General features: G+C 41.4%; 1 protein-coding gene across 1 annotated transcript in view; it reads right to left on the reverse strand.

Moving 5' to 3' along the window:
* The window catches only part of LOC110528568 (vesicle-associated membrane protein-associated protein B), a 34589-nt gene that overhangs the window by 16093 nt on the left and 2234 nt on the right, over positions 1 to 16262 (reverse strand). Inside the window, exon 2 of the mRNA XM_021610701.2 lies at positions 7289 to 7441. Coding sequence (XP_021466376.1) covers positions 7289 to 7441 — 153 coding nt within the window. The remainder of the gene's footprint in view (positions 1 to 7288; positions 7442 to 16262) is intronic.

Here is a 16262-nt window from a genome sequence, read left to right on the forward strand (position 1 = left end):
GCCTCTGTTGGAGGAGAAGGGCTGTGGCTGTCTGAACCCGGGGTTCTTTGTCGCCCACTACAGATTCCCTTGGTGACTCGAAGTGTGGCCTGAAACTGAATCCAGCCAGTGAAAATGGAGCTGGTGGCAGCAAATAGCCATGTTAGTGGACTCTAGCCAGGTCCTGTCTCCCTCAAAGAGCAGTCCCGGGGTGAGAACACAGCTGTTGGTCCAAGGGGGGCAGAGAGAGAACCCCATCTCAAGCCAACAGAAAGCATACTATTCTGCGGAACTGCCTGGACTTCTCAACTGATTTGACAAAATACTACTTTACATAAATACCTCCTGTACACATCATTGCTCCAATGATTTGATTCTAAGAGGTGCAGGATTGTCACAATTTTGGTCTTCACCGAGGTGGTCCGGAGGGCCACACTGAAAATGGGTTATATTGCCTCGCTGTCACAATCTGCCCAAAAGCATTTCTCAATCCGTCGTTTTTCCATGCTCTCCTACTGTCTAGCTGTTTATTTATTTTTTTACCTTTACTTAACTAGGCAAGTCAGTTAAGAACAAACTCTTATTTTCAATGACGGCCTAGGAACAGTGGGTTAACTGCCTGTTATTAGTGGGCTTGATGTGGTGAAGAGAATGTATATTACTGCAGGGGTTGCCATTAAGCTCTTAAAGGCACCTGCCCATCAGGCAAGTCCAGTTAATGTTTTACTTTCCCAAAGGTCGTGGTCACTTGCCCCAAAAATGTAAATGGTCTGTTACATGCTCAATATTTTCTACATTGTAGAATAATAGTGAAGACATCAAAACGATGAAATAACACATATTGAATCATGTAGTAACCAAACAAATTGTTAAACAAATCAAAATATATTTATATTTGAGATTCTTCAAAGTAGCCACCCTTTGCTTTGATGACAGCTTTGCACACTCTTTGCATTCTCTCAACCAGCCTCATGAGGTAGTCACCTGGTATGCATTTCAATTAACACGTGTGCCTTGTTAAAAGTGAATTTGCGGAATTGCTTTCCTTCTTAATGCGTTTGAGACAATCAGTTGTGTTGTGAAAAGGTAGGGGTGGTATACAGAAGATGGCCCTATTTGGTAAAATACCAAGTCCATATTATGGCAAGAACAGCTCAAATGAGGAAAGAGAAACGACAGTCCTTCATTACTTTAAGACATGAAGGTCAGTCAGTCTGAAAAATGGTCAAGAACTTTGAAGGTTTCTTCAAGTGCAGCCACAAAAACCATCAAGCGCTATGATGAAACTGGCTCTCATGAGGACCGCAACAGGAAAGGAAGACCCCCATAGTTACCTCTGCTGCAGAGGATCAGTTCATTATAGTTACCAGCCTCAGAAATTGCAGCCCAAAAAAATGCTTTAAAGAGTTCAAGTAACAGACACATCTCAACATCAAGTGTTCAGAGGAGACTGTGTGAATCAGGCCTTCATGATCGAATTGCCACAAAGAAACCACTACTAAGTATCCCCATTTTACCAATCCCTTGCTAAAGGACACCATCCTGTAGCACAAACTCCAAAAGGTTCTGGGACACTAAAGTCCATGGAGAATAAGAGCACCTCCTCCCAGCTGCCCACTGCACTGAGGCTAGGAAACACTGTCACCACTGATACATCTACGATAATCGAGAATTTTAATAAGCATTTTTCTATGGATGGCCATGCTCTCTACCTGGCTACCCCTACCCGGTCAACAGCTCTGCACCCCCCACAGCAACTTGCCCAAGCTTCCCCCATTTCTCCTTCACCCAAATCCAGATAGCTGATGTTCTGAAAGAGCTGCAAAATCTGGACCCCTACAAATCAGCTGGGCTAGACAATCTGGACCCTCTCTTTCTAAAATTATCCGCCACAATTGTTGCAACCCCTATTACTAGCCTGTTCAAACTCTCTTTCGTATCGTCTGAGATCCCTAAAGATTGGAAAGCTGCCGCGGTCATCCCTCTCATCAATGGGGGAGACACTCCAGACGCAAACTGCTACAGACCTATATCTATCCTACCCTGCCTTTCTAAAGTCTTCGAAAGCCAAGTTAACAAACAGATCCCTGACCATTTTGAATCCCACCGTACCTTCTCCGCTATGCAATCTGGTTTCCGAGCTCAGCCACGCTCAAGGTCCTAAACAATATCATAACTACCGTTGATAAAAGACAATACTGTGCAGCCGTCTTCATCAACCTGGCCAAGGATTTCGACTCTGTCAATCACCGCATTCTTATCAGCAGACTCAACAGCCTTGGTATCTCACAAATGACTGGCATCACTACTCTGGACGGTTCTTACTTAGAATATGTGGGCAACTACAAATACGTAAGTGTCTGGCTAGACTGTAAACTCTCCTTCCAGACTCACATTAAGCATCTCCAATCCAAAATTAATTCTCGGCTTCCTATTTCGCAACAAAGCATCATTCACTCATGCTGTCAAACATACCCCCGTAAAACTGACTATCCTACCAATCCTTGACTTCGACGATGTCATTTACAAAATAGCCTCCAACACTCTACTCAGCAAATTGGATGTAGTCTTTCCCAGTGCCATCTGTTTTGTCACCAAAGCCCCATTTCCTACTCACCACTGCGACCTGTATGCTCTTGTTGGCTGGCCCTCACTTCATGTTCGTCGCCAAACCCACTGGCTCCAGGTCATCTATAAATCTTTGCTAGGTAAAGCTCCGCCTTATCTCAGCTCACTGGTCACCATAGCAGCACCCACCCGTAGCACGCGCTCCAGCAGGTATATGTCACAGGTCATCCACAGAGCCAACTCCTCCTTTGGCTGCCTTTCCTTCCAGTTCTCTGCTGCCGATGACTGGAACAAATTTCAAAAACCACTAAAGCTGGAGTCTTATATCGCCCTCACTAAATTTAGCATCAGCTGTCAGAGCAGCTTACCAATCATTGCACCTGTACACAGCCCATCTGTAAATAGCACACCCAACTATCTCATCCCCATATTGTTATTTATTTCTTTGCTCCTTTGCACCCCAGTGTCTCTACTTGCACATTAATCTTCTGCACATCTATCAGACCAGTGTTTAATTGCTAAACTGTAAATATTTTGCCACTATGGCCTATTTATTGCCTTACCTCCCTGATCTTACTACATTTGCACACACTGTATATAGATTTTGCTATTGTGTTATTGACTGTATGTTTGTTTATCCCATGTGTAACTGTGTTGTTTGTGTCCCACTGCTTTGCTTCATCTTGGCCAGGTGCAGTTGTAAATGAGAACTTGTTCTCAACTGACCTACCTGGTTAAATAAAAGTGAAATAAATTAAAATAAAAAAAAGATATTGCTCGTGTTTCTTGGCCCAAGCAATGTACATTAGACCGGTGGAAATCTGTCCTTTGGTCTGATGAGTCCAAATTTTTTGATTTTTGGTTCCAACCGCTGTGTCTTTGTGAGACGCAGAGTAGTTGAACGGATGATCTCTGCATGTGTAGTTCCCACCGTGAAGCATGGAGGAGGTGTGATGGTGCCTTGCTAGTGAAACTGTCTGTGATTTATTTAGAATTCAAGGCACACATAACCAGCATGGCTACCACAGCATTCTGCAGCGATACGCCATCCCATCTGGTTTGCGCTAAGTGGGACTTTCATTTGTTTTTCAACAATCTCCAGACAACAATCTCCAGGCTGTGTAATGGCTATTTGACAAAGAAGGAAGAAGTGCTACATCAGATGACCTGATCTCCACAATCACCCGACCTCAACCCAATTGAGATGGTTTGGGATGAGTTGGACCGCAAAGTGAAGGAAAAGCAGCCAACAAGTGCTCAGCATATGTGGGAATTACTCTGTCAAGACTGTTGGAAAAGCCTTCCAGGTGAAGCTGGTTGAGAGAATGCCAAGAGTGTTCAAAGATGTCATCAGCGCAAGGGTGGCTACTTTGAAGAATCTTAAATCAATTTTGATTTGTTTAAAACTTTTTTGGTTACTACATGGTTCCATATGTGTTATTTCATAGTTTTGATGTCTTCACTATTAGACTACAATGTAGAAAATAGTATCAATAAATATAAACTCTTGAATGAGTAGGTGTTTCCAAACTTTTGACGTGTACTGCATACTGAACAAAAATATAATGAATGTAACGACATTGGGCCTCAGGATCTCAGCAAGAAATCTTTGTGCATTCAAATTGCCATAGATAAAATGCAATTGTGCTCGTTATCTGTAGCTTATGCCTGCACATACCATAACCCCACCATGTTTACAACATTGACATCAGCAAACCGCTCGCCCAGATGTGGTCTGCGGTTGTGAGGCCGGTTGGACGTACTGCCAAATTCTCTAAAATGACATTGGAGGTGGCTTTTGGTAGAGAAATTAATATTAAATTATCTGGCAACAGATCTGGTGGACATTATTGCAGTCAGTATGCCAATTGCACACTTCCTCAAAACTTGAGACATCTGTGGTATTGTGTTGTGTGACAATACCGTATATTTTAGTGGCCATTTATTGTCCCCAGCACAAGGTGCACCTCTGTAATGATTATGCTGTTTAATCAGCTTATTGATATGCCACACCTGTCAGGTGGATGGATTATCTTGGCAAAGGAGAACTGCTCACTAACCAGGATGTAATCAAATTTGTGCACAACATCTGAGAGAAATAGGCTTTTTGTGTGTATGGAACATTTCTGGGATAATTTATTTCAGCTCATGAAAATGGGACAAACACTTTACAGGTTGCGTTTATATTTTTGTTCAGTGTATATGATGGTGAGTATAGACAGTATATGACTAGAAAAGGTTTGTACAGCAGTAGTTATATAGGATTATGCGGGACTAGAATACAGTCGTGGCCAAAGGTTTTGAGAATGACACAAATATTAATTTTCACAAAGTCTGCTGCCTCAGTGTCTTTAGATACTTTTGTCAGATGTTACTATGGAATACTGAAGTACAATTACAAGCATTTCATAAGTGTCAAAGGATTTTATTGACAATTGCATGAAGTTGATGCAAAGAGGCAATATTTGCAGTGTTAACCCTTCTTTTTCAGGACCTCAGGACCAATGCTTGGAGTTTGTCAGAATTTGTGGGTTTTTGTTTGTCCACCCGCCTCTTGAGGATTGACCACAAGTTCTCAATGGGATTAAGGTCTGGGGAGTTTCCTGGCCATGGACCCAAAATATTGATGTTTTGTTCCCCGAGCCACTTAGTTATCATTTTTTATCTTATGGCAAGGTGCTCCATCATGCTGGAAAAGGTGAGTGAGCCCACTCCCTTGGTTGAGAAGCAACCCCACACATGAATGGTCTCAGGATGATTTACTGTTGGCATGACACAGGACTGATGGTAGGCATCACCCTGTCTTCTCCGGACAAGGTTTTTTCCAGATGTCCCAAACAATCAGAAAGGGGATTCATCAGAGAAAATTACTTAACTCCAGTCCTCAGCAGTCCAATTCCTGTACCTTTTGCAGAATATCTGTCTGTCCCTGATGTTTTTCCTGGAGAGAAGCGGCTTCTTTGCTGCCTTTCTTGACACCAGGCCATCCTCCAAAAATCTTCGCCTCACTGTGCGTGCAGATGCACTCACACCTGCCTGCTGCCATTCCTGAGCAAGCTCTGTACTGGTGGCGCCCCGATCCCGCAGCTGAATCAACTTTAGGAGATGGTCCTGGCGCTTGCTGGACTTTCTTGGGCACCCTGAAGCCTTCTTCACAACAATTGAACCGCTCTCTTTGAAGTTCTTGATGATCCGATGAATGGTTGATTTAGGTGCAATCTTACTGGCAGCAATATCCTTGCCTGTGAAGCCCTTTTTGTGCAAAGCAATGATGACGGCACGTGTTTCCTTGCAGGTAACCATGATTGACAAAGGAAGAACAATGATTCCAAGCACCATCCTGCTTTTGAAGCTTCCAGTCTGTTATTCGAACTCAATCAGCATGACAGAGTGATCTCCAGCCTTGTCCTCGTCAACACTCACACCTGTGTTAACGAGAGAATCACTGACATGATGTCAGCTGGTCCTTTTGTGGCAGGGCTGAAATGCAATGGAAATGTTTTTTGGGGACTCATTTTGCCATTTGCATGGCAAAGAGGGGACTTTGCAATGAATTGCAATTAATCTGATCACTCTTCATAACATTCTGGAGTATATGCAAATTGCAATCATACAAACTGAGGCAGCAGACTTTGAAAATTAATATTTGTGTCATTCTCAAAACATTTGGCCATGACTGTATAGTATATACATATGAAGTGTGTAAAACGGTATGAACAGTTCATTCGGAAAGTATTCAGACCCCTGGACTTTTTCCACATTTTGTTATATTACAGCCTTATTCTAAAATTGACTAATGGTCAGTCCTTTAGGTGCCTTTTGGCAGCGGGCTGTCATGTGCGTTTTACTGAGCAGTGGCTTCCGTCTGGCCACTCTACCATTAAGGCCCGATTGATGGAGTGCTGCAGAGGTGGTTGTCCTCCTGGAAGGTTCTCTCCACAGAGGAACGCTGGAGCTGTCAGAGTGACCATCGGGTTCTTGGTCAAGGCCCTTCTTCCCCAATTGCTCAGTTTTACTGGGCGGGCAGCTTTAGGAAGAGTCTTGGTGGATCCAAACTTCTTCCATTTAAAAATGATGAAGGCCACTGTGTTCTTGGGGACCTTCAATGTTGTAGAAATGTTTTGTTACCCTTCCCCAGATCTGTGCATCGACAGAATCCTGTCTTGGAGCTCTACGGACAATTCCTTCGACCTCATGGTTTTTGCTCTGACATGCACTTTCAACTGTGGGACACAAGTGTGTGCCTTTTCAAATAATGTCCAATCAATTGAATTTACCACAGGTGGAGACCAATGAAATTGTAGAAACATCTCAAGGATGATAAATGGAAACAGCTACATTTCAAGTCTTATAGTAAAGGGTCTGAATAATTATATAAATAAGGTATCAGTTACATTTTTTTAATACATTTGCAAAACCTGTTTTCACTTTGTCATTATGGGCAATGGTGTGTAGATTGAGGTTTTATTTAATACATTTTAGAATAAGGCTGTAACGTAACAAAATGTGGAAAAAGGGGAATGAATAGTTTCCAAATACACTGTAAACATTATTAAAGTGACCAGTGCTCATGGAGCAGCAGTCTCTAAGATGCATATTTGTTTCCTTACATTGAAAACAGTCTATGGAGAAGGAGAGACTGCAATCCACACTCAATTCCTCCAACAAGGAAAAACCTGGGAACATTGGGAAAGTTTCTGGAATTTTGCGACGAGATACACAATATGATCCTTAGGCCTACCTGAGACGTTGATTGAGGTGCCGGCGTCGAGGACGCCGCTGTTCGGCCGGACGCAGTAACGGCGCGGGGCCGTCGTCTTGACTTTGAAGCACACATTCCTGTCTGTAGGGTTGGCGAGCTTTAGGGTGGTGTTGACCACATCCGAGAAGGGACCTGTAGAGGGAGAACAAGGTCCCAAAAAGGAAAAGGGTTTGAGAAGCTGGAGACTCCATCTTTTTATTATTATTTGTTTTTTTGAATCAAACCTAAATATATACTGGGATTTAGACCGACAATAGGCGACTTCAAAGACAACAGGCTTTACAGAGGTGGGCCTAAAAGGGACAATCTGCAGTTGCTACATAAATGTTTGGACTTAAATTAATGATGTACCCATTGATTCTTGAAGAAAATAACATATTAATTAATGCCTCATGAGCATAGATACACTGTCATCAGAACCCAAAATATAAGCTGTTTACCAGAGGAAGGGATGAACTTTGTTATTGTTTCAATTGCCGATTGGCCCTTTAAAAAGGTAGATTCAATAATGACATCATTGTACACAGTTGGGCAACTTCCTGATTAACAACAACAACACAATACAAATCTGGATATGCCCAAAGGGGTCATGATTCACAACTACTTGCTTTGAGACAATGAGAGACGGGCTTAGCGACAAATCAGTTAGTCTACTTTTAAAACCTATGCTGAAGACCGCCAGGCAGGTTACAGACACCTGGGGTTCTAATCACCAGGCTATCACATTCCATACCCCCTGTGGTTCCAATCACCAGACTATAACATTCTATATCACCTGGGGTTCCAATCACAAGGTTATCACATTCAATACCCCCTGTGGTTCCAATCACAAGGCTATCACATTCCATACCCCCTGTGGTTCCAATCACCAGGCTATCACATTCCATACCCCCTGGGGTTCCAATCACAAGGCTATCACATTCTATATCACCTGGGGTTCCAATCACAAGGCTATCACATTCCATAACACTGGGATTGATGGTCGGTAACGCTGACAGAAGTGTACAAAATTGCCACAAGCAGACAGACTAATGCATGTGAAAGCTGTGCAAACCGTAGAGAAAACATGGTGAGCTAATCAAATGAATGTTACTGAATCAGCACATCAAAAGGCATGTGCGGAGGGAGGTCTGTCATGTGCCGGATCGCCATTTCAGAATGAGGAAATGGTTTGAAGAAAGAGAGGGATGTTACAATACAAAAATCAGGCTTAAGGCGATGCACATTACGTAACATAGAGGAACACATCCTAAGGACAACAAGTCTGAATACTAATCCAAGGTTTAGGAGGCCTACTTTTGAGCTATGCTTTTGAGTGGGGACATCTATGAACTGTATTAGTTAATGACCCACATACAGACGTGTAGGCCTATTCACTGAAAGGGCAGTAGGCCTAATTGATACCGTCAAATTATCATCTGGAGCAAGGCTTCATCCACATGCGTCTGAGGTGTATGGACGTTGACACATTAGGTCAGATGCCAACACCAAAATAGAACCCCAGACTTGGTTATAGCCTGAACCATAATACAGTTGCCTCTACTAACCTCAGTCTGGGGTCGTTCCATCTGATTTAAATCCCTTTGACTGCACCCTTTTTTGATTTGAATGAAACCTTCCATACGTGTTTTTCCCGTGGTAGAAGTGGTTAGAAAGGGAGTTTTTGGACATGAATGCCAAAACACTCAGGAGGTTCTCAAAGTTGACCCATTTTGCCTACCCCACCATGTCGTCATCACTGAAAGAGACAAACGGTTGAATTTGATATCATTTTATAGCTTACAAACAGGGTTGTCAAACTATTCTGTGATTTCTTGAAAAAAAAAAGAATAATAAAAAACGTCATTTTTTAACCTTTAATGTTAATGATCTAAAAACGCGTAAACTCAGATTTTTCTCATTTTCACAAATGTTGTACTGTAGCTTAGACTCTTTCATATCATCTTAGGTGTTTGTGTTGTGCCAGCCATCGGTTGAGACACAGCATTCTCCTGAATACAGGGTGGCTGTCATTTCAATCATATATAATTCATAGAATGGGCCTAACCTTTCAGACCACTGCAATTTAGCTGGTACACCATTGACATATACATTTAATTGAAACTTTAACTTACAATTACTACCGGAAACATGGCCGTCGGTCCATCCACGGTCGAATGTCAAATTGAATGGGAATATCTATTCCATGATCTATATTTATTATTTCAATAGGGTTCTTATGGAGTATTAACAGTCTAATTTATAACAATGGATAATCCCACTTAAATCAATATTCTCTGATGTGTAAGACCTCCAACCATCTTTGTGGTACCGTTTGGAAGTTAAAAAAAATATTTTACTCACATACTTACATGACACCCACCCTGTATTCAAGAGTATGCTGTGTCTCAATCGATGGTGGGCACAACACAAACACCTCAAATGATGTAACAACAGACTACGCTACAACACATATGAAGATGACCGTTTTTTTTTTTTTGCGAGTTCCATATTTTTTTTTTTTATAAAAGCAAAACTTGGGGCGGCAGGGTAGCCTAGTGGTTAGAGCGTTGGACTAGTAACCGGAAGGTTGCAAGTTCAAACCCCCGAGCTGACATCTGTCGTTCTGCCCCTGAAGAGGCAGTTTAACCCACTGTTCCTAGGCCGTCATTGAAAATAAGAATTTTGTTCTTAACTGACTTGCCTAGTTGAATAAAGATAAAATAAATAAATGTCCCTTTCCAAATCATGTACAGTCAATTTAATTTACCACAGGTAAATAAAGGTACAAAAATGTAAAAAATAAAAAAATGGTTTTATTAAAAGGTCCATCTCAATATCAAATCATTTCTGGGTAACAATTGTTTTTAATTAAAATGGTCAAACAAAGAAACAAATAGCTTCTCAGCAAATAGCAATTTGGGAGGTCAGGGGAAAACTGAAAACTAGCTGTTATTACTCATTTTGAATAAGTAGAGCAGCTGATGCAATTAAGGCCATGGCTAATTTAGAAATATAATAATATCATGCCATTTAGAAGATGAGATGAAAGCATATATCGTTGGGCCCTATATCCAGGTGCAGTTCCATTAATTGCTCGGTTGTAGTGAATCAAGTCTTTGTTAAACATGTTTTATTTGAAAACACCAGTGGGCTTAATATGAGGGCAGGTTTTCTTTCACTTCCAAGAAAGGATTGGCTACCAGTATTACTGTCACTAATGGCTCTCATTCTACAGAACTATAGAAAAAGTGGCCTTTAAACTGACAGCCTAGATTAAACGTATAGTTTAGCCTACTAGGTTCAGCTCACAAAACATCTAAGAGGAGAAGGCATAGACCTTCTTAGAGCAGCGTTTCCCAAACTCGGTCCTCAGTGACCCCAAGGGGTGAACCTCTTGTTTTTTGCCCAAACACTACACAGCTGATTCAAATGATCAAAGCTTGATGATTCGTTTATTGTTTGAATCTGCTGTGTAGTAGTAGTGCAAAAAACTAAACGTGCACCACTTGGGGTCCCAAGGACCAAGTTTAAGAAACCCTGTTCTAGAGGAACTGGAAATAAATGACTTCAGTGCCACAGGGACAATAATTTGGTATTTTTAACCTATTAGGCCTATCAATAAGAAAAGAAGCCTAAACGTATACAACAGCCTGGGCCTAGTAGACATATCTAAAGGAAAGCAGGGTTTGGAGGAAATAGGAAACTACTGGGGAGGAGAATTGGGAAGGACGTAGCTGGCTGTGAGGGTCAACCAACCAGGTGTGGTGCAAATATATTTGTATAATTTTTTTAAATTTATATATATTTTTTACTTTCAACCCTTTTTCTCCCCAATTTCGTGATTCCCAAAATTACAGTCTTGTCCCATCGCTGCAACTCCCGTACGGATTCGGGTGAGGCGAAGGTTGAGAGCGTGCTCTGAAACAGGACCCCGCCTAGCCGCACTGCTTCTTGACACAATGCTCGCATAACCTGGAAGCCAGCTGCACCAATGAGGAAATACTGTCTAGCTGGCGACCGGAATCAGCTTGCAGACGCCCAGACCCACCACAAGGAGTTGCTTGAGCACGATGGGACATCCTGGCCAGCCAAACCCTCCCCTAACCCGGACGACGCTGGGCCAATTGTGTGCCACCTCATGAATCTCCCGGTCACGGCCGGCTGTGACACAGCCTGGGATCGAACCCGGGTCTGTAGTGACGCCTCAAGCACTGCGTGCTTAGACCTAAGCGCCACTCGGGAGGGCCGTAAGGCCTATATTTTTACAGGTTTATTTCATTTGGTCAAAACTGTGTGGAATACCTTGAATCACTGAGGGCTCCAATTACCTTCAATTTGCTTCTAATAATCTCTAATTGTCTAGTCAAGGTAGGCTAATGGCTGTCCTTGAAGAACAAGAAGACATGAGGCACCAGGGGAATGGAAGGAACACTACTAGCCTCAAGTCCCTGCAACCAACCATGGCCTGGTTTCCCAAAAGCATCTTTAAGCTTAAGTTCATCATTAGAAGCATCGTTAAATCTCCAAGCGGTTTCCCAAAAACCATTGTTACTGAAGTTGCACTTGAAAGCGTTCGTTATTTACCAACTGCCTCAGACCAATCACAGAACAGCTAAGTGCGTTGTTAGATGCTTGTTTGCCCTTCCGCATCACTTTAAGATCTTATCGTCTCTGTGACTTCTTCAGAATGAAGGTTGACTACAAATACAAAGTTGCCAAAGTCTTTGCAATTGTTACAAATACGTGAAGGATAAACATATGCTTTAATAAAATAAAACTGAGATGACTGCATTAAAAGATATAGGCTACATGGGCCCATATATTTCAATCATAATGAAATCAATTTAATGTTTAATCAATTGAAATCTATTTTGCCAATACTGCAATGTTTGCATATTCAGACCCCTTGACCTTTTCCACATTGTTACATTACAGCCTTATTCTAAAATGTATTAAAATGTTGTTTTTTTCCCCTCATCAATCTACACACAATACCCCATAATGATAAAGCAAAAACAGTTTTTTGTAAACAGAGGAACTCTGGAGCTCTGTCAGAATGACCATCGGGTTCTTGGTCACCTCTCTGACCAAGGCCCTTCGCCGATTGTTCAGTTTGGCGGGGCGGCCAGCTCTCGGAACAGTCTTGGTGGTTCCAAACTTCTTTCATTTAAGAATGATGGAGGCCACTGTGTTCTTGGGGACCTTCAATGCTGCAGAAATGTTTTGGTACACTTCCTCAGATCTGTGCCTTAACACAATCCTGTCTTGGAGCTCTACGGACAATTCCTTTGACCTCATGGCTTGGTTTTTGATCTGACATGCACTGTCACCTGTGGGACCTTATATAGTCAGGTGTGTGCCTTTCCAAATCATGTCCAATCAATTGAATTTACCACAAGTGGACTTCAATCAAGTTGTAGAAACATCTCAGGGATGGTCAACGAGAACAGGATGCACCTGAGCTCAATTCATTTTTATTTTTTAATACATTTGCAAAAATGTATAAAAATCTGTTTTCGCTTTGTCATTATGGGGTATTGTGTGTTGATTGAGGCAAAAAAAGTAATTTAATCCATTTTAGAATAAGGCTGTAATGTAACAAAATGTGGAAAAATCAAGGGGTCTGAATACTTTCCGAATGCACTGTATTTCATGATGTGTAACAACATGTGCACAATGACGTGCCCAATCTGTCATTTAGTGCATTACTATTGGGTAAGCATAATAAGCCAGCTAAATATTTGCCGCCATAGGTGGTAATATTTCTCTAGGAGCTGATCAATTGTCAGTATTGTGGAGTATGCCTAATTCTAATGTTAAGGTAAGATTTTAATGGTGTATTATATCAGTATAAAATCAAATTTGATCAAATGAAATATTATTAGTCTCATGCTTCATAAACAACAGGTGTAGACTAAGAGTGAAATGCTCACTTACCTTACCAATAATGCAGAGAGAGAAAATAGAGAAATAATAGAAAAGTAATAACATGTATTATTAAAAGTAATAATAAATACACAATGAGTAACAATGACTTTGGTATATACCCTGGGTACCAGTACTGAATCGATGTGCATGGGTACGAGGCCAAGCCAAAGCCCGGACTTAAATCCCATTGGCAATCTGTGGAAAGACTTGAAGATTGCTATTCACTGCCACTCCCATCGAACTTAACAGAGCTTGAAACATTGTGCAAGCAAGAATGGGGAAAAAAAGCCCAAATCCAGATGTGCAAAGCTGATACAGACATACCCAAGGTGACTCAAAGCTGTAATCGCCTCCAAAAGGTGCTTCTACAAATTATTGACTCAGGTGTAAATACTTCTGTAGTTCATTTTTCAATAAATGTGCAAAAATGTGATTATGGGGTATTGTGTGTAGATGGCTGAGAAAAAAAATGAGGGGGGGGGGGGCTATTTTGAAGGGCATTCCCTCACTGCTCTAGAATGTAGTGAAAAAAGGGTCAATTCAAGAGGATGCTACTAAATGATCAGTTGTCAGTAGTGTATAAATGTACTTATTTGCCCTATGCCATTATAAATCAGAGTCAACAAATCACTAGATTCTCTACAATAGTATAACCTTAATATGCTTGTACTTAACAGCGTTGATTAAATAAGAATGTTAGTTTGTTGTGACCATTGCTAGTTTAAACCGCCCAACTCTTGGTTGTATCTTCCATTTTTCGCCGTTGGGAGGTGGTAACACTTGGATCTGTTTCCACAGTTTGGACGAATCAAAATCAACTTGATGGCCTCGTGATTTTTAATCAGCAAATCTGTGGCTTTCTATTCCTCTAACCCCAATCAATCAACGTTGAGGGGGTGTTTCCATGGCATTATAAAGGGAACAGATTGTCTTCGGGGAAGATATACATTGAAACTCAGTCTGTTAGCTTTGTAAATTAATAAATATATAGACCCAATTTTGTTTTTGTATTCTGCAGATGTATTAATTTAGAAAAAACCCCTGCAGCCACTAGCTAGCTTGTCAGTTGACATTCAAAGCTAGTGCCATTCTGCCCGTGGAGCAGTGATAGTTCTATTGAGCAGCAACCACTTTACTGTGGCCATAACAAAATTCTATTCACTTTAATCATGCTAAATTATCTGAGTGAATAGTATTGTGAACCATTTATGGTAAAGACATAGGGTTTGGACTTTTTATTTAATTTATTAACATTGAATTAAATAATTGTATGGGTTAACACCCTACATTTTGAATTCAGGCTCCAACACAACAAAATGTTATGAATACTTTCTAAAGGCACTGTACATGCAACTAGGAATGAAGTAACTAGGCAACAGGACAGGTGATAAACAGTAGCAGCAACGTTTGTGACGAGTTAAAAAAGTTAGCACAGAAATTGTCAATGTAGGTGGTTAAAAAGTTAACCAAACAGCTACCCGGACTAACAATTTAGCAGTCTTATGGCTTGGGGGTAGAAGCTGTTCAGAGCCCTGTTAGTTCCACACTTGGTGCACCCTCTATGACTTGGGTGGCTGAAGTCTTAAGCACTTTTTAGGGGCTTGTTTACTTATTTTCCACTATAATTTGCAAATAAATTCATTAAAAATCCTACAATGTGATTTTCTGGATTTTTTTCCTCATTTTGTCTGTCATAGTTGAAGTGTACCTATGATGAAAATTACAGGCCTCTCTCATCTTTTTAAGTGGGAGAACTTGCACAATTGGTGGCTGACTAAATACTTTTTTGCCCCACTGTATGTTTGGAATATCAAATCGCAGTATTGAATTGCAATACATATAGAATCGTGAGAATCGCAATACATATCATATTGGCACTTAAGTATTGTGATAATATCGTATTGTGAGGTCCCTGGCAATTCCCAGCCCTACTAGCTGGTATAGAGGAAACCCTTGTGTTTGAGGGAAACAAAGGTGCATTGTGGATGGAAATGTGGAAGTGAGCTGCCTCGTAGTGTGAATTAGCACATAGACTAAGATAAGGTTTCAGCCCCGCAAATGTCCACAGCAACTGACACTTCCCTTCACACACTGAGCCAAGACAAGAGGCGAATTTTAAACCCTCACCACTGGTGAAACATCGTTCAATGAAACGACTCATGCAGCTAACTACTGTAGCCTATACCTTATCTACAACAGCTTTCCAACTGGCAGAAAAAAAATACAGCCACAAAAAGAGAGTTGTGAAGAAAATATTTAATGCTGTTGTGTCGTCTGAAAGGTTTGTTATTGAGAAAGAGCAAGACTGTGTACCTTGAGTGTGCGGTTCCAAATTGATACTAATAAAGAATAAGGAGATTAATAAAATAACCCGAAAGGAACACAGCTGGATTTGTTGTCAACACAGGCCTGCTTTTCAATGGGCAATTTTAGTCTAAGAGGTTAGGTGATTTGATTATCTGTCCAGTCAAAGACTTTAATTAGTAATTTAGGTGTTACCAAACAATGGCAAATGACTGGTTTACAAACCTCCGACTACTCCCCACTTGGCTATAAGTACAATATCACTACTAATAGACATTCAAAACTGCTTCAATAGTTTAGCTCAGATGTGTTGCAATGTTCTCGAAACATGGCCATAATTTCATGGTAACATAGTGTAGGGTGTCCACCCACTCTGCTTTGTTGATGCAACTGCACCGCCCACAACCGCAAGACCCTCCTGCACAACGCATCACCGGGGGCAAACTACCTGCCCTCCAGGACACCTACAGCACCCGATGTCACAGGAAAGCCAAAAAGATCTTCAAGGACAACCACCACCCGAGACACTGCCTGTTCACCCTGCTACCATCCAGAAGGTGAGGTCAGTACAGATGCATGCATCAAAGCTGGTACCAAGAGACTGAAAAACAGCTTCTATCTCAAGGCCATCAGACTGTTTAACAGCCATCACTAACACAGAGAGGCTGCTGCCTACATACAGACTTGAAATCACTGGCCACTTTAATAAATGGATCACTAGTCACTTTAACAATGCCAC

This window comes from Oncorhynchus mykiss, chromosome 7, assembly GCF_013265735.2.
Source record: "Oncorhynchus mykiss isolate Arlee chromosome 7, USDA_OmykA_1.1, whole genome shotgun sequence".
NCBI lineage: Eukaryota > Metazoa > Chordata > Actinopteri > Salmoniformes > Salmonidae > Oncorhynchus > Oncorhynchus mykiss.